At 33.3% G+C, this 25,222-nt stretch overlaps 2 protein-coding genes across 2 annotated transcripts; one reads left to right on the top strand and one right to left on the bottom strand.

The window, feature by feature from the left end:
- The first annotated feature begins 2,244 nt into the window (after positions 1-2,244).
- Positions 2,245-3,287, top strand: LOC123662346 (putative nuclease HARBI1). The gene is made up of 2 exons (XM_045597199.1): positions 2,245-2,353; positions 2,625-3,287. Exons 1-2 carry the CDS (start codon positions 2,251-2,253, stop codon positions 3,200-3,202), a joined length of 681 nt encoding a protein of 226 aa, XP_045453155.1. The 5' UTR covers positions 2,245-2,250; the 3' UTR covers positions 3,203-3,287.
- A 426-nt stretch (positions 3,288-3,713) lies between these two features.
- On the bottom strand, positions 3,714-5,157 carry LOC123662131. The gene is made up of 5 exons (XM_045597016.1): positions 5,120-5,157; positions 4,817-4,991; positions 4,413-4,577; positions 4,023-4,091; positions 3,714-3,940 (listed from the first exon to the last, which is right to left on the bottom strand). Exons 1-5 carry the CDS (start codon positions 5,155-5,157, stop codon positions 3,797-3,799), a joined length of 591 nt encoding a protein of 196 aa, XP_045452972.1. The 3' UTR covers positions 3,714-3,796.
- Between the last annotated feature and the right edge of the window lie 20,065 nt (positions 5,158-25,222).

The following is a 25,222-nucleotide window of genomic DNA, read 5'->3' as shown; positions in this document are numbered from 1 at the left end:
CTGCTTGAAAACAGTATTATTTAGCTGTGATCTTCTGTAAGGTCGAGGTACTACCCCAGTCGGGCTGCTCCATATTTTGAGCAGGAAATTCCTGCTGTGCCCTACCTCAGTGTAATTGAATCTATATTATATAAATTGAATCTAACAGACACGCCTAAACAGCGTATGTTATTCTATCGCACGGATAACTATTATCAACGCATAGTAACAGTACGTTGATAAATAACTGGCGTTTAAAGAACGTTCAACAGATGTTCTTTTGAAGACTTGTTGAACACTCAAAGCCTGATGCAACAGTGTTTATAAAACATCGGTTTGACGTGACGCGGCCCGGTCGGTGTCCGACGGTCTGTTTATAAATATTCGGTAATAGCATTTGATTTAACTTTTTTAAGAAATTGAGTTTTATTATTTTTATAAGCATTTTTTTTATTAAAAATAGTGATTTGAATGTAAATGTTTTACTGCTGAGCAAACAGGCCCTTTCTATTAAAACAAACATCTCCAATACGTACGAAAAATCTGTACGAATTGGGTACATTTTCACAAATGTGTCCTCCGCGGACTTATCTTAGAACCTGATGATGGATTTATCATGATACACAAATACATACATAAATATTATAGTTTATTTTAAGCGTGTGAGATTGTGTGCAGAAGATATTAAGTAAAAAAAGAAAAAAAAAAATAGAAGAAATGAAAATAAAACATTAAGTGCTGTGTTTGCTCGCAAACAAAAAAAATAACCGACTTCGATTACATCGACAAGTAATACAACGTAGGTAGATGAAAAAATATTCAAGTAGGCGTTATCAATGATTATTCAAACGTAGTCGTTAGATCACGATTAAAATTAAATGCGTAAATACGCATTATTAGATATGACTCGAAAAGTACTTGGCCGATGTCGATTAAATGTTAATAATATAATATAAATAGGACCACATAACAAGTATCACCTTTCGATTAAAGAAAGAATCATCGGAATCGGTGCGTCCAGTAAAAAGTTCTAAGTTAACATTCTTAAAAAAAAATACAGTCGAATTGAGGAACCTCCTTCTTTTTAACCGTGTGTGACCGTGTGTATATGTTAAAGATATTAAATAAATAAATAGCTTTAACATGCACACACGGTCGTCTGTTTCTAAGGTAGGCAACTCAACGCATGTGTTGAGGTAACAGTCAGTTGATATAGCTACATGTTATAGGCTAGTTATAATATAGTATTGTATTATCTGATAATACTATTTTTATCGAAATACATTCAAATTATTTTAATGATGAAGTATCCATTACGTCATACAAAGGCGCTTATTAAATAATCATATCAGTCATCAGTTAATATTGAAACCGACAATGCACAAATAAATCAAATCATTACGTACACGGCGTAGCTGACATTGTCGTGTTTACATCGTAAATATCTAAATCAAACTTGTATACAAAGCTACACTAAAAGGGTTAGGGTGAATTGCACCAACTGACGTTAACGTTAAATATCTCACGTTAAGGTAATATCTTTCGTCAAATCGATAGTTAAGACAAAAATGCGTTGCACCATCTGACAATGGTTAAAATGACGTCATAATTTAACGACAACTATAACGACTCATTTTTGACCGGTTATCGTTTATGTTACATCAAATTCCGTCAATACATCTTTATTAAATTGTTGTTTTTTGCTGTAATATTAGATATTTCCATTCCATTCGGTATGTCTTTACTACAAGAAATTTTGTGGGAAAGTTCTTCCGATTCAGACAACGACTTAATTATTTATTCTAATATTAAAAAAAGAAAGGTTTACCTCGAAAGAATAGATAGATTTAGCAAATGGGATGAAAACTCCTTTTTGGAAAGGTTTCGTGTTTCCAAGAAACTTGCACGCGCTTTGGCTTTGTACTTAGACCCATTGATATCATCGAGAACCACGAAGTGAGTATCTATTTTCTTTCAAACAGTTTCAATGAATGTATCTTACATAGTATTTTTTAAAGAGTATCTACATTAGAATTAAAGTTCTTGTAATAATAATTTTAAATAAATATCTATTCATTTTGCTCCAGAAATTCAGCTGTAACTTCAATGCAACAAGTACTTATTGCATTAGAATATTTTGCGTGTGGCTCATTTCAACGGTGCATTGCTGATACTGCAGGAGTAAATAAATCAAGCGTATGCCGTATAATAAACAGAGTGAGCAGAGCAATTGCAAGAATGAGACCTGAATGGATATCAATGCCTTGTAATATGAATGAGATAGAAAAAGTGGCAACAAATTTCTATGAACTAAGCGCCTTTCCTAAAGTTATTGGGGCTATTGATTGTACACATATACCCATCAAATCTCCAGGTATTTATTATCAGTTATTAATCTAGGATTAAAACTGAATACATGGTATGGTACAACTGTATAAATGGTAACTGTAGGTACCTTAAGGATTAATATCTCATTGTGATTATGTACTTGTATTTTAAATTCATTTAAAGAGGTGTAACTTTTAATTATTATTTTTCATAATACAGTGTACTAATAATTTTTAGTGTTGTTGTAAAATAGTAAAAATTAGGTACATTATTAATTATACATTATAATTTATTATTTCTGTACTTTTTCATGTTAGGTGGCATAGACGCAGAAAACTATAGAAATAGAAAATTGATATTTTCAATAAATGTGCAAGTTATTTGCGATGCAGAAATGTATATAAACAACATAGTAGCACGTTGGCCTGGCAGTAGTCATGATAGCCATATATTTAACTGCAGTGTTATAAAAAGTAGACTGGAGGCTGGTGAATTTGAAGGATACTGGTTACTTGGTGATAAGGGCTATGCAATAAAACCATATTTGATGACTCCTCTACGTAACCCAATATCTGAAGGAGAAAAACTGTATAATGAAAGCCAAATTAGAACAAGAAATGTTATTGAAAGGCTGTTTGGATGTTGGAAAAAGCGTTTTCCAGTTCTATCATCGAAAATTCGCACTGATTTAAAGAAAGCACAACCTATTATAGTGGCTACTGCAGTACTCCATAATATGTGCAAGAAAATGAAAGAACCTACACCATCATTTATGGATTATGAGACTCCGTTATCTTCTGATGAAGAGGAATTTGAATATAGAGGTTCGATTAACAGATCTGATGACCATAATAGAACTTCTTTGATAAATAATTACTTTAATCAAATGTGTTAGTTACTCACCACCTAATATGTTGGGGTTGTTGAGGTAATAAGGATAAAAATAAGGATTTATTTTAAATAAAAATTTTATTAATTAATTTGAATTATTTATTATTTAGTAAATCTATCTCTAACTGTAATTTAATTATTTCTAACTTATGTTTTTCTTCATTATGTCTAAGTTTTTGCTCATGCAATTCTTTTTGTTGCTCAATATTCTGTTTTATTTTTTGGAGCTCCATGTCATGTAGCTCGTCTAAAACATTCAATTTTTTTTCTTGTAGAGCTTTTTTAATTAAGTTGCAGCTTACTACTTCCCTCCTACTTTTTGCCCTGCCTACAAAAATTAAAAGTAATATATTAGGTTACCTTTACAAAATTTTTAAAAGTAAGTAAAGTCCTCTGGGGTACAGGGCAGATAAATTTCTGTATCTGATTCACTAATCAGTTTATAATTATACAAGCAGGTTAACAGCTTCCTTTGCCATACATGACCAAAATATTTTTTTATTGTTTCCCTGGGATTCAAACCTTCAAGCTAAAGCGCAAGTTGTCTGAACCACTGAACCACAGTGAGTTTTTCAAATATTTAACAACATTAATGTATTTATCCAAAAGTAGAGAAGGATAAAATAATTTTACATTTTAGCGGTGAAGACATTGGTCTCTTCAATGATGAATGGGGTGTGCTGGTGTCAAAAACAATTTCTGCGTCAATTCCAGCTGGTTCTGCTGTCTTACTTTCAGCAACCTTTAAAAGTTAAATAAATATTGGTATTACTATATGTATAGAATGAATGAATATAATAAACAAAATTAGTTATCTTGTGCACCTTTGCAATGGGAGTATTAGAATTTTTAATTGTTATAATATCCAGTTTGATATTTTCGTCTTCATGGGGCTGTAACAAAATCAAGTTTTCTTTATTAATAAAATACATCAATTTAAATGAAAATTACGTTGATATTATGTACATCATAGAAAACTCAAAAAGTCATGTCAACTTTTATGAAACCCAACAACAATAACAATTATTTCTATCAGAATTAAAATTGTGTTATTTATTTGATACCTACGATACAAAAGAAAGGAAATTCGTACGATTTGATATTGTTTAAAGGCAAGGAACGTTTTGGGCTGGTTAATTTGTGTAAATCATTAAAAGCATTATATTAACAAGATAAATATTAGTACTTATACTTTATAATTATGAAATAAATACCTTGATTACATCATCATCATAAATAGCATCATTTCCATCAATAGATGTTGACATAATTGACTTTAACCAATCAGTAGTTTCTTCATCATCTTGTGAAGGGGGTAATGAGGGTGTCAGGCGGCCACCACCAGTTTTTAACATACTCTGACGCTTGCTGCTAGCTTCCTATAGTACAAAATTTTGGTTTTTATTTTATAAATATATAAATAATGCTAGCTGACCCAGTAAAAATGTACTTTTATCATATATAAACACTTAAATCATAACTGCAGACACAGTGACAAAAGATCTTTTATGTTAGAATTTACTTATCACACAATATATCAAGATCAGTGGCTCAAATATATAAGTACCTTTTTAATTGCCCTTTTTAAGTTATCAAAATTATATTTTAATTGTTTTACACTGCGCGGTGTTTCACCAACTGCATTAAATTCTTTGGAAATATTATTCCAAACGTTCTCTTTTTGTTTAGAGCTGGTCCCATCAGTTTTTTTACATAAGAGTATATGTTTATATTTTCCTACAAGTGATTGTAGTTTATCAACTTCTGCTTTTGAGAAGTTTGTACTTCTTTCTCTGAAAAAATAAAATAAAAATGAAAGAGTATCATAAACATATACATTCATTTTTTATTTCTATTTGTAAAATATTTTTCATAATATATATAATTAAATCGAACGAGTAAATTACTTTTATAAACTTACTTTGTTGTGAAGTTTTCAAGCACATGTGAATTTTCCATTATTATACAAATGAAGTATACAACATATACACTACACAGATGAATTTCTTTGAAATAACAACCAAATATGCAAATAATAACGAGAAAATTAGAACTTTAAAATAAGAAATTGACAGCTGAAAATTGAAAATTAACTGTATGTCTGAAGTGTTGCTATAAACGAAAATTTACCCGCGTTCATTATCGAGTGAAATGTGTCTCATTGTACTAGTAACCCACTAAACTATAACGTTAACAGTTTTTTTGATGGTGCAACCGCTAATGGCTAACGTAGCTATTACTCGTTATTGTTAGCGTTATTGTTAAATTTAACAGTTACAATAACCAAAGTTTTGGTGCAATTCATTCATGATTAAATAATCAACGAAGGGCTGTGTCTGTGTGTGTGTATGTATCGGTATGAGTTTTTGTGTACAAAGTAATTGTGTGGTTTCTAGTGTTTGTGACGCGTAATATGTTGACGTTTTAGGATTGGTTACATCACGTTTAAAAGCGAGGCTAGCTTGATATTTATTAGGAAATTAGATTTATTTAAACAGAGTTAGCAATTTATACAATTATAGTTAGGGTTTTCGATTATAAGACATATTTAGATCTGTGCTCAATGTTTCAAAACAGTTGGAAGTGATCAAAAGTTTATTCAAAAGTCCTACATATATAAATAATAACGTACATTTAATATATAGAGTATTTAAAAAAATGTATCGTTACATTTATCGCATTTTATCGTTATCATTTATTCGCAAAATTAAATTTTATCGCATTTAAAATATGAATTCACGATCTTTGTTTATTTTTATTGCGGCTTGAACTCGTTTGCATGCGTTTGATAGATAGCAAGGCACGTTTCTGAATCGTTATAGTATCGCTACAGCATACGAGTGTGATTGGGACTTTAGCCGTTTTCCTTTAACGAAAATTATGAGTCATACTAATGATATTTTCATGTTCCTATATAAGGTAACGGTATTTGATTGACAGACGGAACATTGCTTTATAATTTGAAAAGTATTTTTTGTAATAGAATAAAGTCACACACACACAAATACAAATCACACATACAATGTAACACTTTATTCTTTCATTATTGTGTTCATCGACCCCTGTCCGGCTTTCTCTTGTGTGATATTAAGTTTGAGGGCAATTTTCTCCATAATCTCCACCCCAGTTGCGCCTTAATCCGTTCTTACGAGGCGGATTTAATCTTCTAGACGAGGTTCATTGTGCACCATGTTGCAGGAAATATATTTTTATCCATATTACGCGCTACTTTACGCAAGACTCAAAGGAGTTTTTTAATCTTATCAATATATATTTTTAAGCTTATATACAAGTTGGATATTCTTAACTTAATACTTTTTAAGGGAATATATTCAGGGGTTTTACTCAATAAGGGAAGATATGAACGTTGTACCGTAATGGGGTTGATCATGTTTTGTTTATTTTTTATTATTATTTCTTTTTCATTTCTATGTTACCAATTTGGTAACTAAATACATCTTTCTAACTAGAAACATGTATTAAAATGAAGATAGAACATGAGAAAAACAAGCTAAGTTTAATGTATTTTGCTAGATGTTGTTTGAAACTGTTTTTGCTTCAGGGTTGAAGTATCGGTCAAAATCAAGATTTCTCTGTTCGAGTAGGTTTAAATGCATACTTGAATAATTTTAAAAGTTAAAATTGTATTAGTTAGGTGGTTAAAACATAAGTACCTACTCATTTGCTTTAACAACCGCTCTGGTTTAGTGGTGCGAATAGTCGCCTAAAACACAGACGGTTAGCGGGTTCGATTCCCGCTCTAATGGATATTTATACATGTGCAAATATTTCTTCCCGGTTTGGATGTCTGTCCTTGTGGGTCTTCCCACCGTGCCTCGAGAACACGTTAAGCCGTCTGTCCCGGCTGTTATCAAATACACGATAGCAATCGTTACTCATAATAGGGAATATATCTGCCAATCCACAGTGGAGCAGCGTTGTTTAAGCCCCGATCATTCTCCTACATGGAGAAAGAGGCCTTTGCCCAGACGTGAAATGGTACAGGCTGAATGCACATGCACAATTTGCTTTTGGAAGAGTCGACTTTGTATGTGTGTTAAACATATCAAAAATAATATATGTAAATATATAAAAATGTAATATTAACAGATACGGTATGAATAGATTTCGAGTACAGTACAATTTATATTATTCATATAGCGGCACGGCTCTTATCAATGAATTTTATCATTTTCAATTGCGCGCCGATGAATTTCTATATAACTTGTAGCATATATTTTATTGTACGCTCGAGCGTTCAATATTGGAATACCGTATATGAGTTATTATTTTCTCCTGGGAGTTATTACTTTTTTCTCCTTGTTTCCCTTTTGGGACTCTTTATATTATAGACGACATTTACAAGCTGACATGACGAACTTAGTACTGTCATATATTTCTTTGCGTGAATGTACAGATAGTTTTTGGAGTACTCCTTAAGAATTGATTGTCATATAGGGCCCCGGTATGAAAAAATGTGAGGAGCAAAATATACTGAATGAATGACCTCGTTACGTTTTTGTTAATGCCATCTATACAACCTTATTGGATTCCGATAGATTGCGTTACGACGTTATCTAATAGATGGCGTCGGGTTTCGATAGATGGCGTTCTTTGATTCGTTTATTTACCATTTGATATGCTATTAATCTTTATCTTAGACTCGTAAGCCTTTTTTGTGCCTATTTAGATAGTCGATCTGAAGGAGTAAACTCCAGTCGTGCGTCGGAGCTGACACACACATTTTTTTTCTTGTATACAGTTACGTATCCTGATAATAAAGAATAATAGAATAATCCAATTTGTTGCGTTCGTTTGAAGTTGTCCGTGTACATTTTGGAGATTAAATTTTATGCAATTCTAGTACTATTTTTTACGATTTTGCCGATAGTGATTATAATAAATAATATTGTGCCTGTGTGCCAAGCGGCCCCTCGGGAATCTTTTTGGGTTTTACTGTAGAGTGTTGATGACAGCGATTACAATTAGTTCTCTTTTATTTCCACTGTGGTGGTAAACAAGAGAACGGGATGTCAGATGGTAAGCGGTTGCCGTTGCCTGTGGACGCTTGTGAAACTGAGACCATTGCAAGCACGTTGCCGACTGTTATGATGCTGTTGATACTATAGTAGTATAAAAACACACCAAATTTATTTAATTAATTTTTAAATCCCCAAATCTTCTCAGCTTGACGCAGTAGGTACACTGCAATTTTTCTTCTTCTGAGCAAAATACGTAGATCAAACTACAAAGGTTTTTGACAATGTGGCACGTGTCTTTTTTTCACAATGACACGTGTACGACACGACATTGCTGAAATAATAATCGGAAAGTAATATAGATAAATATTAACCGAATATCTTTTCTGTTCACACTTGACTCAATAAATAATAGATTACATTATCTTTCTCATATCGCTTTTTTCACTGTCATATCGGTATCGGTGTGTTTTATAGCATTCAAATATCAGTAACCCACTTCTGGATATGAGAAATGTTTGGCGGTATTTTTTTTATTAAATAAATTTGGTACACAGTTTGGTATTTTAATGTCGCTTTTGTAATAATAATAACGATGATTGATCAGTTATAGGCCTCGGGAAGAGGCTAGTTGGAGTAGAAAATTGGTTGGCGGCAGAGAGATTGCGATTTGATACAATTTTCCTCTGCCTCCGTACCAATGAAGATAATGATGAGGGATGTTGATTGTTGCTTTCGCTGACAGGAGCAGGGTGTCAGTTTATATTGAAAATTTCTGAGCTGTCTGCTCCTGTCAACATGTTTATACAAATTAGTAGCCGCACATTTATAATTAAATAGACAAAGTGTATAGGAATAGTAGATATAATAATATTTCTTTTTTTTATGTCTTAACAATAGCAGAAATGGAAATATATAAAAGTTTTACACGGAATAACATGGCAAGAAAAATAGTAATAATAATATAAGTTTTTTACAATTAGTACAATTAGTTAGTATCATAAGTACGTTTAGGTGGTGATGAAGTTGTAAAGGTGTAGTAGATATACTTAAATGTTTGGCGGTTAGGTCTTTTGTTTATGTGTAGTTGTGACAAAAACTTAGTCAATATATAAAAAAAAGTCGAAGGTATATTTGTTAAAGTGGGGTCAGGCTATAAATCCGGAGATATAGGTGATGCAGAGAGAGAGAGAGAGAAAGAGAGAGAAAATAAAACAGGATAAATAATATCACACACTTCACACACATTTCAGCCTATCGCAGTCCACTGCTGGACATAGGCCTCCCCAAGTTCGCGCCAGACATCCCGTTCTTCCGCAATCCTCATCCAGCCTACACCGGCAATCTTACGTAGATCGTCGGTCCAACGGGCCGGAGGACGTCCCACACTGCGTTTGCCAAGACGCGCTCTCCACTCTAGGACCCGTCTCCTCCAATAATATCACAAGTATATATAAAATGCTCACTGCAATGATTTATTCAATGCCTTAAATTCCAATGTAGTAACAAGCATCGAAAACGGGAAATAAACCGCGAGGAATATCTAGTTCGATTAAACCAATCCGCAATAAAATAATATTTTAATACTATCCTATACACATAAACGCACAAATAACTCCCTTCTAGCAGTTGTATAAAAATAAAAATATAAAGTACTTATTAAGTACTTTACTCAGTAGAGTTCAAAGAGAACGTTTAGTCGTAAACGTTACCGGTCGATTGCCTACGACTCTTACGAGTCACTGGAGAAAGCGTTCGCATTCAGAGAAATGTAGGATGTCGTTAAAGACGGTACAGTTCAAAGGCTGTGACAAATTCGTAGCGTAGCAAATTTAGGAAGCAATTTATTCACTGGACTAATTCAACGACGTAGTTTTTACAATTGTACTCCGCTTTGAGAAAGGCGATTGGAGAAATAAGCTTTATAGTAATATGTTGTATTATGCGTAAAAAAGTTGCGATTTACGATAACTTTATAATATGAATTCCTAAAATTTGACGGCGCACAAAAGTGTTGGGATACAGTGGCGGCACACAAAAATAGTAGTACAGAATCAATGGAATCAGAATTTATACTAGGAGGAAAGCTAATTTTACCAAATAAAGTAGAAAGAAGTAAAACGATTTCAAGCAATCTAATAAATACTTTTTTTTTTATATATCACTAAGTCGGCAAACAAGCGTACGGCCCTGACCTGATGGTAACAGATTACCGTATCTTATAGACGCCTGCAACACCTGAAGCATCGCAAGCGCGTTGCCGACCCAATCCCCAATCCCCAGGAGCTCTGGTCACCTTACTCACCAACAGGAACACAATACTGCTTGAAAGCAGTATTATTTAGCTGTGATCTTCTGTTAGGTCGAGGTACTACCTCAGTCGGGCTGCTCTATATTTTGAGCAGGATGTTCTTGCTCTGCCCTACCTCAGTTGAACTTAAGTACTTATAGTGGCAATGAAGTTTAATGCGTAAAATATAGATATACTTTCGATATTTAGATATTAGATTTGCAGTTCGAAACAGTCATCAAAAGCTAATGAGGACGGCACTAATGTTGCGGTATGCTATCAATGCTATTATCTCGACAAAGGCAAGCGATCTACCGGCCATTGTTGTCACAGTTTATTACAGCACCGGGTCCGACGGCCAACCGTTATCTCTTGTTTTCTACAAGCGTTATTTATATTTTTTTGCCCGTTAGGTATTTTACGTTACATGTATAACTTATGCAAATCTGTTTTTATGTGTGAGATCGTTAGGTACGTACCAGGCTATCAAAATAGGTCAGGATTGTTTTCTATGTTATCTCCAGCTACCTGTTATCGTGTTATGTTATTAGTTATCCGCGTATTTTAATGCTATGTATTTTTTTAGCTTTGTATAAAATAACTCGACGCGTTGGCGTAACGGTCACAGCCATTGATTGTGCCGGTTGCGCTGGCGGTTGCGGGTTCGATCCCCGCACATGACAAACATTTTGTATTGGCCATACACGTGTTTGCCGTGGTCTGGGCGTTTGTGCAGTCCTTGTGGGTCTCCCCACCGTGCCTCGGAGAGCACGCTAGGCCGTCGGTCCCGGTTGTTATCATGTACACCTGATAGCGATCGTTACTCATAGTAGGAAATATATCCGCCAACCCGCTTTGGAGCAGCGTGGTGAATTAAGCTCTGATCCTTCTCCTACATGGGAAAAGAGGCCTATGCCCAGTAGTGGGATATTACAGGCTGAAGCGATAAAATAACTACTGCTGCGTAAATATAACGCGTATTATATATTAATCTGGTTTGTAACGTGCTCTTTGAGATATTTAAGGTTGTGACTTGAGAGTAAAAAAAGTCGTAGTTTATGAGTTGAGATAGATCTGCCTAAGAGCCTGTTTTACCTATAAGTATCTTATGTGTAAGATAAAAGCTATTAACAATGTGTAAAATATGCCCTAATAACTAAATTACAAAATTAAAACTTTCGATATAATCTCTTTTTGTACGTTTCGAAATTTCGTATTTTAGGACCTGTGTTGTTGCTATTGTCTTTGACATTGTTATTTCAAATGAAATTTAAGCCAGTTTTGTTCTGTCGTGTTTTTACGGGATTGCATTATTTGTTACAATTCATTTTAAAATGTCTACTAGTCGTGGGAAAGTTAAATCGATTTGCAGAAAAGTACTCAACGACTGGTTTCGCGGTAACGTGTCAGATCTCTCGTTACGTCTTCCCAGAAACATATAAAATGCCTCGATAGCTTCTCTCTGTGTTATTGGACTTTAACGGTGTATATAAACTTTTTAATGACTAATACGGGAAAATGTTCAACAAAGTATAAAAGTTGGAACCAAGGGTAGTTGGAAAAAAGTTGGAAATTGGACCAAACTCGGAATTAAGTCCTAGTTGTTTTCTCTTCCAGTTAACTTCTGAGTTTAGTAGAGCTCGTTTTTAGGTAGTATATATGTAAATATATGAAGAATTGGCACTTTATAAATTGAACCAATAATTGTTGAGTTTCTTGCCAGTTCTAACAAGAAGAATCTACTTATCTTTCATAAGAATATGACACAATTTTAAGGCGAAGATACAAAAATGCTTTTAAAGCCTACTCGAATAAAGCAAATTTTACTTAATTTTCGAGATTGGTAGTTTTCCAGTGTGTACTGTAGGAGTAAATGTAGCAAGGTCATGTTTACCTTAGTGTAGTAGCCCCAAGTTGAAACTCTTAGCGTGAAGTATTTGTATACTGATTGGATATAGTACTAGTCGTGGATACTTTGGGGCGCAAATGTTTACAGGCCCAAAGATTACAGACTTTCTATATCAATATTTAATTTACGTTATAACATTTTTTTTTATTTTGTAAACGGTCGCTCTACAGACGCTATTTATATGACATTTTTGTGCTAAGTTTGTTTTATTCTTACTTGGTGGTAAAGGAAGACGTGACACAATTGACACGTTTCAGGATAATGAGACACGCATATATGAAAAGAAAGTGGGGAAGCTTGGTGGCTTGTTTCAATCTTTCTTTTTAATAAAAGAGGCCATTGACCTGTCGTTGAATGTGTACTGCCTGTTCTACATTTGTAATATGAAGTAGGTGGTAGTGGTATAGAGCAGGTTCCTATAATTTACTGGACTTAACTACCCCCGACGCAAGAAGAGTGTTATAACTTTAACGCCCAGTGTCTGTTACATGGTATAATATAGTAACTCGTAAACGAATACTCGTTTATTGTTTTGATGTTCTTCTGCTGTATTTTTATAGTGTTTTTAGCGATTTTCAGTTTTGTGACAGTGTAGGCAGTTGATTTTTTTAATTTTTATCAAAATTGTACTACTAAGTTGTAAGTAAAAGACATATAGTGTAGAAACCACCTGTTAGGTCTCTTATCAGTATTTTTACTTTTTCTTCTATTTCAAACTACCCTCCAAACGTCAGTATTATTTGATAAAATGTTGTGCAAAAGTGTCAAAGAACTGCAAGCGGTGTATTAGTGCAGTTGATTCAATTAGTGTTTAACACGTCAGCGAGTACCGTGTATCGCGTGATTGCGAACATATCGCATTAATTGATTCAATTCTGCTACGTGATTGTCTCCGAAATTGTGCGTTACTGTCATTCCTACTTTGGCATAGTAAATGAAATACTTTCGATAAATGCCGTGAAAAGTTGCTACGTTTTTAGGTTATAATTGTTAATAATAAAGAAAAAAGAATTAGATTTTTTTAATTATCATTTTATTTAAATGTATAACATACTAGAAAAGTGTAAATCTAGTATGTAGTAGTGTACTAGTATAGGTATCCTTCTCCGACATGGAGAAAGAGGCTTATAGGTACCCAGCAGTGGACTGTTACAGGTTGTATCGTTAGAAAAGTGTGTCAAGCAGTGGGTATGCACCTACATATTTAGGTGTTACAAAAAATTATTGACCGTGAAATATTTTGATGTTTTTATTTTAACATTTAAAATTGCGCGTTTTGTTTCCTAATATGTGTAATAATGGATTGAAAATTCAAATAAAATCACATCAAAATAGCTTTGTTCAGATTTGCTTTGAGCCATTTTGAATCATCATTTCACAAAGTATATATAATATTCTTTGGTTAATTACTATTAATCAGAAACTTGTTTTTTTACACTTTTATCATTGTATCTCGTTTTTATATATGTATTTATACAATTCAATGAATATCCTCATGTTAAAGGCTTAAAATAATGGGCTTAACAGTTGACTGTCATGGGTGACTTCATCGTAATACCGACGTGTAATACATCGTTACGTCAAATATCGTTTATATCAAAATCTTATACTATTAAACGAGCAATTCTTGTATATATATATATAATCTGAATCTCGGAAACGGCTCCAACGATTTCCATAAAATTTACTATATAGGAGGTTTCGGGGGAGATAAATCCATCTAACTAGGATTCATTTTTAGAAAATGACGTTTTATCCCTGTTTTTAGGGAGTGAAAAAATAGCTACAATATCGTTAGAATACGAAGGTAAATTTCGCAACTGTCATTTAAGTTCTAATAGCTCGGTGGGAAATCGGCCGGTCGGGATCAACCGAGGAGATCATGGTTCAAATCCCAATGTCCCTGATCAATTATTTTTTTTCTTTTTTTTTAATTGCACTCGTTATTTTAAAAAAAATATTATTCATATTTTATAAATATGTAATTCGAATTTAAATATGAATTCCAAAAAACACGATTTACTAAAAATACCGAGCTAGGCTCGGTCACCCAGGTACTTTGTTATTATTATAAGTGTACAGGAAATGATACATCAAAAATACATTAAAAGTGTTATAAATAAAAACTTTTTACGGTTATGCATAGTTAGATATACATAACAAAAGAATTATATTGAAATTATTATAAATCAAACTTAAATAGATTGCAATGACATTAAATGTAAAATAGTAATTTTTATTTTATAAAAAAAATACGCATCTGTAGCATTTGTAATAGCGTTAACCTTAATGTCCAGTAACAATACGAGATGTACTACTTAGATATTTAGGGTTAAACTGTTTTTAAACTGTTGATTTACTTAACGTCTTTTGTTGTGTCGTCAGCTGTTGGTGTCAAAACTATAAACTTGGTCGCTTTCCGATTCTTGCAAGACAATTTAAATTTAAGAGAATTTAACTTCTCTATGTATATATAAGGGTTTTATGTGTATATGTCCCACGAAAGGAAACAAAAATATCTCCTTATTTTTCCTTATTAATTTATTAAGTACTACTGTTACTAAATGTAATAACAGTTTAATACACATTTTAAAGATATTATCTATATAAAGAAAGTGAATTTTGCTAAGCGCATAACTCGAGAATGGTTCGACAAAGTCGGATAATTTATTTTGGCTCACGGAAGGTTTATACTAAAAAATAATTGAAAAAAAAAATTAAAAATATCAATAATTTTTACTATTAACTTTTGAAAAAACGAAGTCTGTCCGGGCAGCTACTATATATATTATATTTAAATGTGTATTATAAATACTAGGTATCATAATACTTATTTAATTCGATATCGTGTGTAAACAATGTAACGGTAGTCGAAGACGAAGGTCGAAGCGCCATTGACTGATAAGAATATATAACGCAAACATAATTATATGGAGTTACTTGCTTATATACTTATATAAATTAAACTTTATGTCCTAAACCGTTTTCAATTTAGTTTTAGGCTCCTTTGTTTGGCAGTCCCAGTTGTAGTTATTATATATATATGTTACCGGCCAAACCCGATTTCAGGACAAACTAGTTTTGCCTAGGCTAAACTAGTTCTTCCTATACGTGTTTGGATTAACTAGTATAGCCTAGGCAAAACTAGTTTGTCCTTAACCCGATAGGATAAACCAGTTTAGGCTAGTCCAAACTAATTTGTCCTAAGCCCGATAGGATAGACCAGTTTAGGTCAGGCCAAACTAGTTGATCCTGATATAAATACGCACACTTTAGGATAAACTGGTATGGCCTAGTCTAAACAGTCTAAAAAAATTTCGGGACAGGACGTTAGCCGAAACATCAAAAAAACATGCCAATATCACAAAAGAAATGATAAGCTTGTATTTATCTATGTGTAGTGTCTGTCATCAAAATAAAACAAAGAAGAAAAGAGGATTAGTCTCTAAGCCCATTCTTCATTCGGAAATGAATAGTAGGTGCCAGGTAGATCTGATCGATTTTCAGACACAACCAGATGGAAATTTTAAATTTATTATGGTTTACCAAGACCATCTAACAAAATTTGTTCTGCTTCGCGCTCTACAATGTACGAGGGCGGCAGAGGTGGCTTACCATTTGAATGATATATTTCTAACTATAGAAGCGCCGTGCATTCTTCAATCTGATAACGGTAGGGAATTTGTAAATAATGTTATAAGTGAGCTTGCCAGACACAGTCAAAGCCAGGGCTCAGTTGAACGTGCCAATCAAGATATTGAGAATATGATAGGGTCTTGGATGAATGACAACGTTTCAACGAAATGGTCAGAAGGTTTGAGATACGTTCAATTCATGAAAAACCGCGCCTACCATTCAGGGATAAAATAATCACCATACAAGGCATTATTTGGAATAGAACCCAGAGTAGGACTTTCGACTTCCTCTTTGCCGCAAGAAATCATAAATGATATTCAGGATGAAGATGATTTAAGGAAGGTAATAAAAGATGATCGTAATATTAACCTAACAGAAGATAGAAATGATAACGTTGTCGAAGTTAGTAATCGAGAAAAAGTTTCTTCATCTGAAAATGACATTCATAAAGCTAGAACAACTGCAGCAGAAAATCTTGTGAAACATGCTAAGAAAATGAAAGCTACTTCTGACAAGTCTCATCCACCTGCCAACATTGGAGATAATGTGACTATACCGATTCCAGATGTTGACAAAGGCAAAGGTGATCTCAGAAACATTATTGGAGTTATTCTTCAGAAAAATGACGAATCAATATTGCAGGTTTTATTTTTTTGTTACTTAATTAATTATCTATCTTTCTGAAGCATAATGATATTTTAAAGTACCTAATATGTTTTTACTTTATTTTTTCAGATCAGAATTCGGCATTTGCAATCAAACTTTTTTAGAGGTAGCAGATGTAAACCAAGGCTCTGAAATATCGTTAAGGACTGCAGCTACGAAATATTCAGTTGGATCAGGCCAAGGTTTTGTGAGATGCAGCTGCTACAAAAACTGTTCCACAAACAGATGCCAGTGCAAGAAGACACTCATACTCTGCAATTCTAAGTGCCACCAAAGTAAACCATGTAAAAATAAATAATTTTAATAATTGAGATATGATTATTGCTTCTATTAAAAAACACTTATTATTTGTTATAGTATGATTGTTTGTATTACCAATAATACATAATTTTTCACGACGAATCATTATGGTTTTAATAGTAGAAAATATTTGCAGTAGACATATATCTGTGACTGAGGGTACAGCTCAGGGCTCTGTGCTGGGTCCACTTTTCTTTTTAACTTACGTAAATGATATTAACAACTGTATCACTAATAGTACATGTTACCAGTTCGCGGATGATACATGTCTTGTTATGGCTAATAGAAATCTCGAAGCCGCTATAAGCAGTTTACAAGTCGACCTAGATGCCCTAACACGATGGTGTCATGACTCTGGTCTAGTGCTCAATGCAAGTAAAACAAGACTACTGATTATTAAGTCTCCATATATTAAACAATGTCCTATAGAAAATTTGATTGCTCATAACCATGACTGTCTTCACGCAAAAAATAAAGCAAATTGTAAATGCCCAACTATAGAGATTACCCAAACACAGAAATATCTTGGACTTACAATAGATAACAAGTTTAACTGGATTCACCATATTGAACTAGTGTGTGACAAACTAAGACAATTTCTTGCAAATATAACAATACTTAAAAATCGTATACCATTCAAATTAAAAATTATGCTTTACCACGCATTAGGAGAATCCTATATACAATACGGAATTAGTAGTTACGGCCGCACGTATAAAACTTACCTCGATAAAATATATAATCTCCAATTAAGAATATTAAAAACAATAGTGTCACCAAAAATAAAATGTAAATTTTCCAATAACGAATCAGGGCTCTTTAAGCATTGTAAAATTTTACCAGTACATTCCAAAGTAAATTTTATATTGCTTAAAGAACAATTTTTCAATATATCATCAAAAAACATTATTGAACATCCTGTATGCACACGGGCGATCACTGAGAGACAACTACGTACACAGCGCGCTAACAATATGTATGGTGAGCGTACAACTGCTTATATTGTGCCTCGACTTATTAACAACCTACCCGTAGATTTATGCAAAAGTATTTCAAATAGAAATATCAAAAATAAATTAAAACAACATTACTTAAATATTTTGAACTAAACATTTACTTACTTAATTGTATTTTATTGTATTTATTTATAATATTACAAATTGTTTTCTTATTTTCTTATTAAAAGAATTTGAACATTGTCTGTAACCGTTATAAATAATGAATGTGTATAATTAGACTAAGATAGCACAGGTTGAAACCTTAGTGGTTTTTTGTTGCTATTTTTTTTTTAATATTTCGTGTATTACTACTTTTATAAACGATAATTAAATAAAAAAAAAAAAAAAAAAAAAAAAAAATAATAAAAATGATTATTTTTTCAATTACAGAGTATTTTATTCACTTTATACATTTATTTTGACTTTCTTGATATACTGTAATGTTTAGACTAGGCCATACCAGTTTATCCTAAAGTGTGCGTATTTATATCAGGATCAACTAGTTTGGCCTGGCCTAAACTGGTCTATCCTATCGGGCTTAGGACAAATTAGTTTGGACTAGCCTAAACTGGTTTATCCTATCGGGTTAAGGACAAACTAGTTTTGCCTAGGCTATACTAGTTAATCCAAACACGTATAGGAAGAACTAGTTTAGCCTAGGCAAAACTAGTTTGTCCTGAAATCGGGTTTGGCCGGTAACATATATATATATACAGAGCTGGGCACCGTTAATCAAATGGTTAGCTTCGTTAATCGCTATTCCGCTAATACAAAAATTAGTTTCGTTAAACGTTAAAACGCTACATTTTAGAAGATTTAACGCAACTTAAAGTTAATCGTTAATCGTTAACATATGACTAAAAAAGCATTATATTAATTGCTGATTATTTAATACCATTCATATCATACAGTGCAGTGTTCCCGCTCGCACGCGCCACACCTAAGCTATATTTGTTTCATTCACACCGCGGCACGCGCTCCGCGCTGCAAGTGCCGGCGCGCTCGACCAAACTTGTCGAAACCTGTTTTTCCCGCCGCGCGCGGTGCGTACTTCCATTGGGTTAACTGTTAACGGGTCCGTTAACCATTTTATAAGTTAGCTTAAAAGTTAATCCGTTACTCGAAGTGTTAACTTCGTTAATTAACTGTTAACGGATTAACGAGTTAATGCCCAGCTCTGTATATATATACTAATACATGTAAATATTGATTGTTAAAACTACTGACTATCCGAAGGTCAGTGACATTTCTTTATCGTTACAATTGTAAATACTAATAGTAACTCGTAGCTTGAGCCGTAAGGTTTTAATAGAATATCTTATATTATGGCAATTATAACAAAAAATATTAAAGGCCGATTCCTACTCGTGTATTGAAAAAACAATTAGTTTGATGACTAACCGCTAAATTTCGATAATGTCGTGTTTTTAAACGGTGTCGACTTAAACACGTTTTTATATACATATTAGACACGTGTTTTTTTTTACGTTTTTGCTCCATCTTCACATGCAATCTTAATTGTGACAATAAGTTTATTTTTAATAGTGAATAATGTTCTTAACAAACATCTGTTTAATTTTTTAATCTGAAGAGGTTGCGATACGCGGTTTTAAATTTGTTAACGACGACATTTTGTTATTGAAACAAACAAAGGGGAGCTCTGTTCTTGTTAATTTCATGCAAGCTGTACAAACGCAGCTTATTAATGATCGTATGTTAAAATATGTTACGAAAAACTTGTTTGGTATTTTTATTATAATAATCAATAATCCTTTATTCAGACAGCAGAATTAAAAATAATATTGGTAATAAACAATTTTGAAAGCTAAATTAACGTATAAATGTAAGCACCCAAGTTGATTAATTTTCTTGTATTCTTATAATAGTATATATCACGAAACTTCAACTTATTATAAAACCTAAATACAGCTTGAACAAATGATATGAGTATCATGTAAAGAGTCATCCTTTTTTATTCGTTAAACGACAATTTTAATTGTTCCTATGGTCCGACTAGAGGGGCATCGTGATGATCGTATCGTGGGGCATATTTGTAAATCTTTGAGAAAAATTCTGTTTGTGTATAATTTTCGATGTGGAGATTTTTTGCTAACTTTGTGGGATTGTTTTTAAAATAAAAGAATATGTATATATTTTTCATAAAAATGACTGAATTTGTACAATTTTGGATGTTAGATTTTTCATATGTTAGAAGTTCGAGTGTCCTACTCGAACTTCTAACCTACTCTAACATATGACAAATCTAAATTTTATGATGATTGAAGGGACGTGAAAGTGTAACGAGAGTGGTACACAAAATCACTTTCAAATATGTATGTATATGTATTATTAATAACTATTTTAATCAAGTGACCGCAATACTTATTTGTGACCACTGCCAAATATTACCAATTAGTAACAAGTTAATTACAAATACATCCGTAATTATAAAACCAATGGAAAGTTTATTAAGTTGGTTTTCATTTCACGGGGTTTTTAATCAAAAGCTTAATTAATGTCACTCAATGTTGCTAGAAATATAATACATTTGCTCTTATTCTTACATTTGAATAAATAATTTTCAATAGTTCGAAAATGGTGAAAAGAATGGTAGCTGTGTGGTTACGGCAGTAAACCTCGCCACCTCCTCTCTTCCCGTGGGTGTAGTAAGAGGCGATTAAGGAACAACACAGTTCCACTACCACCATGGAACTTAAAAAGCGGACCGATTGCGGGGTAACCATCAAACTGCTGGCTTTGAAATACACAGGCCGAAGACGAGATCGTCTTCGGTGCGACAAAGCCAGCCCTGCGGTTACCAATTCGCCTACCCAGCGTGGTGACTATGGGCAACACACATATGAGTTCACGCCATTTTTGGAGCGAACTTGTGGAGTTCTATGTCCAGCAGTGGACTGCGATAGACTGAAGTGATGATAATTACGAAAATGGCGCGAAAGTTTTTGCCTATGTCACGAAGAATGGGGAAGGCACGAAGGGGGTCGATCTGTGCGGTCGAGATTGCAATCTTAATATAATTTTGAAGGCTGTAAAATAACAAGTTTATCATTAACCTAGAAATTTATAATAATAAACTTTTGGGTTAAGCATATAATATATGAGTATAATATAGGAAATGATAGAAAAATAAAATATGGCCCTATACATGACACATTATAATGAAAAAAAAAAAACAATAAAGTATTCTTATCGTTTACTAATGTGTACGTAAAATGTGCGTATTTAAAAAAAAAAAAAACATTAATAAGGTATTCTTATCGTTTACTAATCTGTGTACGTAAAATGTGCGTATTTTGTAATTGCAATCAATTGCCCGCCACATGTGGACGATGTTTTGCGACCTAATTCGTGTATGACATGCTATTTACATTATCTATAAAGATAGTCGCCCACATGTATTTTAATTAGATACATTTTTATATCTATTTATTATATTGTATTGATATGTACATAGCATGTCATTTGACAACTGTTTAATAATGCCGAATATGTATATTTTTTTATTAACATGGTAACTCTATGCTTGATAATATTTAATTTTTAGTACATTGATATGTTTGTCCTTTGGTTTGTGTAAATATCGTTACGTTGCCGGTTACTTTCGTTCTCTCGCGGATAGTCTCATTTCTAATCCCATCTTTAAGAGAAACCCCAAGCATAGCCCCTTCCATTGCACGTTAAGCGACTTTAAACTTATGTGGACCAGTCCCATCGTCAGTGTTCATGTCTCGGCTCCGTATGTTAACACAGGCAGGACGTATTGCTCTAAGATTTTTGTTTGGAAATTATTCAGATCTCAGATATTTTAAAACGTCAACTTTAAAAAACGTCGTCTCGTAAGGGTCAATGACCTTAAATGACATCCATTCTAGAATTTGATTTTACGCGCGAGGCTGGTAGTTACCGCGATAGCGTCGTGTAATCAAATTTTTGATAGTTGTCTTATCTATGTATTATCTTAATCTATCAATGAGAGTATACAAAGAGTAAATTAAATATGAAAAAAGAGGTTTTACTTAAAAATTCAAACTGTTTGCACTTGTAATATTTTCTATTGAATAGTGAAATAGTTTATAGGCGTAAACACAGCAGTGATTAAACTTATGAATTTTAGTTACCACGGAAGACTAACACTACTTGATAGCAGTATTCTTTGATTGTGACAAGATAATTAATTCCTGTTATGCCCTTCCTCAATAAATACCTCTTCACACCCTACCAAATATCATAATAAGAGTATTAAGAGTCGGATATATTTGTATTATGAGGCTAGAAACGCCGCAATTACTCTTTTAATCGTTTTATAAATAACAAAAATATATTTAATTCATCATTACAGCCTATACAGTCCACTGCTGGACATAGGCCTCCACAAGTTTACGTCAAAAATAACGTGAACTCATGTGTTTTGCCCATAGTCACCACGCTGGGCAGGCGGGTTGGTGACCGCAGTACCTACTGGCTTTGTCGCACCAAAGACGCTGCTGCCCGTCTTCGGCCTGTGTATTTCAAAGCCAGCAGTTGGATGGTTATCCCGCCATCGGTCGGCTTCTTAAGTTCCAAGATGGTTGTGGAACCTTGTTATCCCTTAGTCGCCTCTTACGACACCCACGGGAAGAGAGGGGGTGGCTAAATTCTTTAGTGCCGTAGCCACACAGCACATATATTTAATTACATCATTCATATTTGTATATACATACTACGTTAACGTATTACTATTATTTTATAATGTATTATTATTATTTCAAAATATTCATTGATCGTAAAAAAAAAAACGATTAAAGCAATTAAGTCTAAAATATGGTTTGTTTTAGTTTTTTTTTTAAACTAAAAGGTAAAGGCAATAAGGCAAACGGTCCACGTAATGGTAAGCGGATACCGTAGCCGATTGTCGTTTGCAAACACAGGAGCATTACAAGCGCGTTGACGACCCTCCCCAGGAGCTCTGGCTGCTTCACTCACCACAGGAACACAATACTTCTCGAAAGCAGTACTATTAGCTGTGGTCTGTGGGAGTGTGTTATATGAAACTGTTAATTCAGTAATTATGTTATTAAAAGCGAAAATATAGTACGTGATTGCTTTCGGTAAAAGTTCATTGTCCTCTTGTTTTAGTATGCATTGACTGTCTCATGTACAAAGGATGGTGGATACTTATCGAATGTGTATGCCTACGTATTTGCAATTTAATGCGTATTGGACTTTCCGGTGGCTTTACTCGGGTACTATAGATATAATTATGCACCATAAGCTTCTAAGTTAACTAAAAAAATAAGTAATCTATAATATAAAAATGAGTCGCTGAATGTGTTGCTAAGCGCAAAACTCGAGAACGGTTGGACCGATTTCGCTAATTCTTTTTTTTAAATATTCCTTGAAGTACGAGGATGGTTCTTACGGAGAGAAAAATTCTAAAAAAAAAAAAATTAAAATTTCCTGAAAAAGTCTAAAAACAACACTTTTCTATACTCCCGTACAAAAGATTTGTGATAATACAAGTCAATTTGAACTTTAATACCATACGATAAAGTTTGTGTTAGGCGATACGAAGTCCGCGGGGTCAGCTAGTTTTAAATAAAAATAAATCAATGTCAAAAAATAGCGGTATGGTAGTTTGTTTAAGCAAGACGAAGCTGAAAACTTGAAGATATTTATTTGAATTAAAATATATATAATTTTATTCAGTTACAGAAAAATATATTATCTTATTTCTTTTTATCTATTTAAATATGTATTTATCATCTTAATCCGTTTAGCTACAAATCGTGAAGTCATTAAATTACTTAGTTAAATTTAATTCTTTGGTTTCATGTTTGGACAGGACACTTTTCTAATAAATTTGTGCTACCACTTACCAGTGCACTGGTACGCAGTGTGGATATTTTAAATAAATAGTTTTTTTTAATTTTTTTTAATAATAAAATAGAATTAAATACGGTTTAATATTAAATTTAGCCTTTTTTTAACAAATAAATAATAATAAAATATATAAGTATAAAAAAAGAAAATGCAGTAAATCAAAATATTTAAATCTTATTTTAAGTCTATTTGTAAATAAGTAAGACATATAATATGCTTTGTAACTATAAGTACATATAGAAAGTTGTGAAAATTGATATAACTACTACCTTTTACCCGCGGCATTGCTCGCATTGTATTTTCTAATATCTTTCAAGAATATGTGTACAAAGTTTCATGATTATCAGTTAAGTAATTTTTGCGTGAAAGCGTAACAAACAAATTTACATTCACATTTATAATATTAATAGGGATTATAAATGTAGTAAATATATATAGTATACAAATATAAATGCTAATGACGTTATTGTCTGTTTCAGGTACGTAAAGCTCTGAGGGCTATTGTTATTCAAACGGGCGATACACGGTAATCCAAAACAGATTCAAATATTTGGTAACATGCAAATTTCGTTTAGTATGAAACACGTGTTTGGCGTGTTTATCTTTTACGGTAACTGATGTTAGCATATCAACTGAAACTTAGATAGTAATAATTAAATAAATTAACGCCTCACACTCAACGGCCCCCGCTAGGATTTGTTTGTGTGTCGGGGGTTCGGAAATATCTATCTATACATATAATAAAATGGTAGGAAAGTCAAAACTGTACATTGAATATTTTGTTAAAAGAATACTTGGGGTGTCATCTACAATCGATACCGAAGCCAAAAATATAGTTTTTAGAATTTTTGTGTTTTTCTGTTTGTCTGTTTGTTTGTATGTATGTCCGGGATAAACTCAAAAAGTACTGCACGGATTTACTTCAAATTTGGCACGAATATTATTAAGAAGTCGGGTCAACATATAGGCTACATCATCATCATCATCATCATCATTACAGCCTATACAGTCCACTGCTGGACATAGGCCTCCACAAGTTTACGTCAAAAATAACGTGAACTCATGTGTTTTGCCCATAGTCACCACGCTGGGCAGGCGGGTTGGTGACCGCAGTACTGGCTTTGTCGCACCAAAGACGCTGCTGCCCGTCTTCGGCCTGTGTATTTCAAAGCCAGCAGTTGGATGGTTATCCCGCCATCGGTCGGCTTCTTAAGTTCCAAGATGGTTGTGGAACCTTGTTATCCCTTAGTCGCCTCTTACGACACCCACGGGAAGAGAGGGGGTGGCTAAATTCTTTAGTGCCGTAGCCACTCAGCACATAGGCTACATATTATCACACTATTGCCTACGGGGAACGAGCAGTGAA

The sequence above is a fragment of the Melitaea cinxia genome, chromosome 18 (genome assembly GCF_905220565.1).
Source record: "Melitaea cinxia chromosome 18, ilMelCinx1.1, whole genome shotgun sequence".
In the NCBI taxonomy this organism is placed as follows: Eukaryota; Metazoa; Arthropoda; class Insecta; order Lepidoptera; family Nymphalidae; genus Melitaea; species Melitaea cinxia.
This window is presented reverse-complemented; position numbering and strand designations above follow the sequence as displayed.

Bases quoted from the DNA above. Each gene is read 5' to 3' on its own strand.
- LOC123662131 (XM_045597016.1), bottom strand. From the start codon at position 5,157: ATGGAAAATTCACATGTGCTTGAAAACTTCACAACAAA. The intron at 4,992-5,119 runs GTAAGTTTATAA...TTATTTTTTCAG, and splicing joins CTTGAAAACTTCACAACAAA to AGAAAGAAGTACAAACTTCT. The intron at 4,092-4,412 runs GTATTTATTTCA...ATTTTGTTACAG, and splicing joins ATGATGATGATGTAATCAAG to CCCCATGAAGACGAAAATAT.
- LOC123662346 (XM_045597199.1), top strand. From the start codon at position 2,251: ATGAATGAGATAGAAAAAGTGGCAACAAATTTCTATGAACTAAGCGCC. The intron at 2,354-2,624 runs GTATTTATTATC...TTTTCATGTTAG, and splicing joins TATACCCATCAAATCTCCAG to GTGGCATAGACGCAGAAAAC.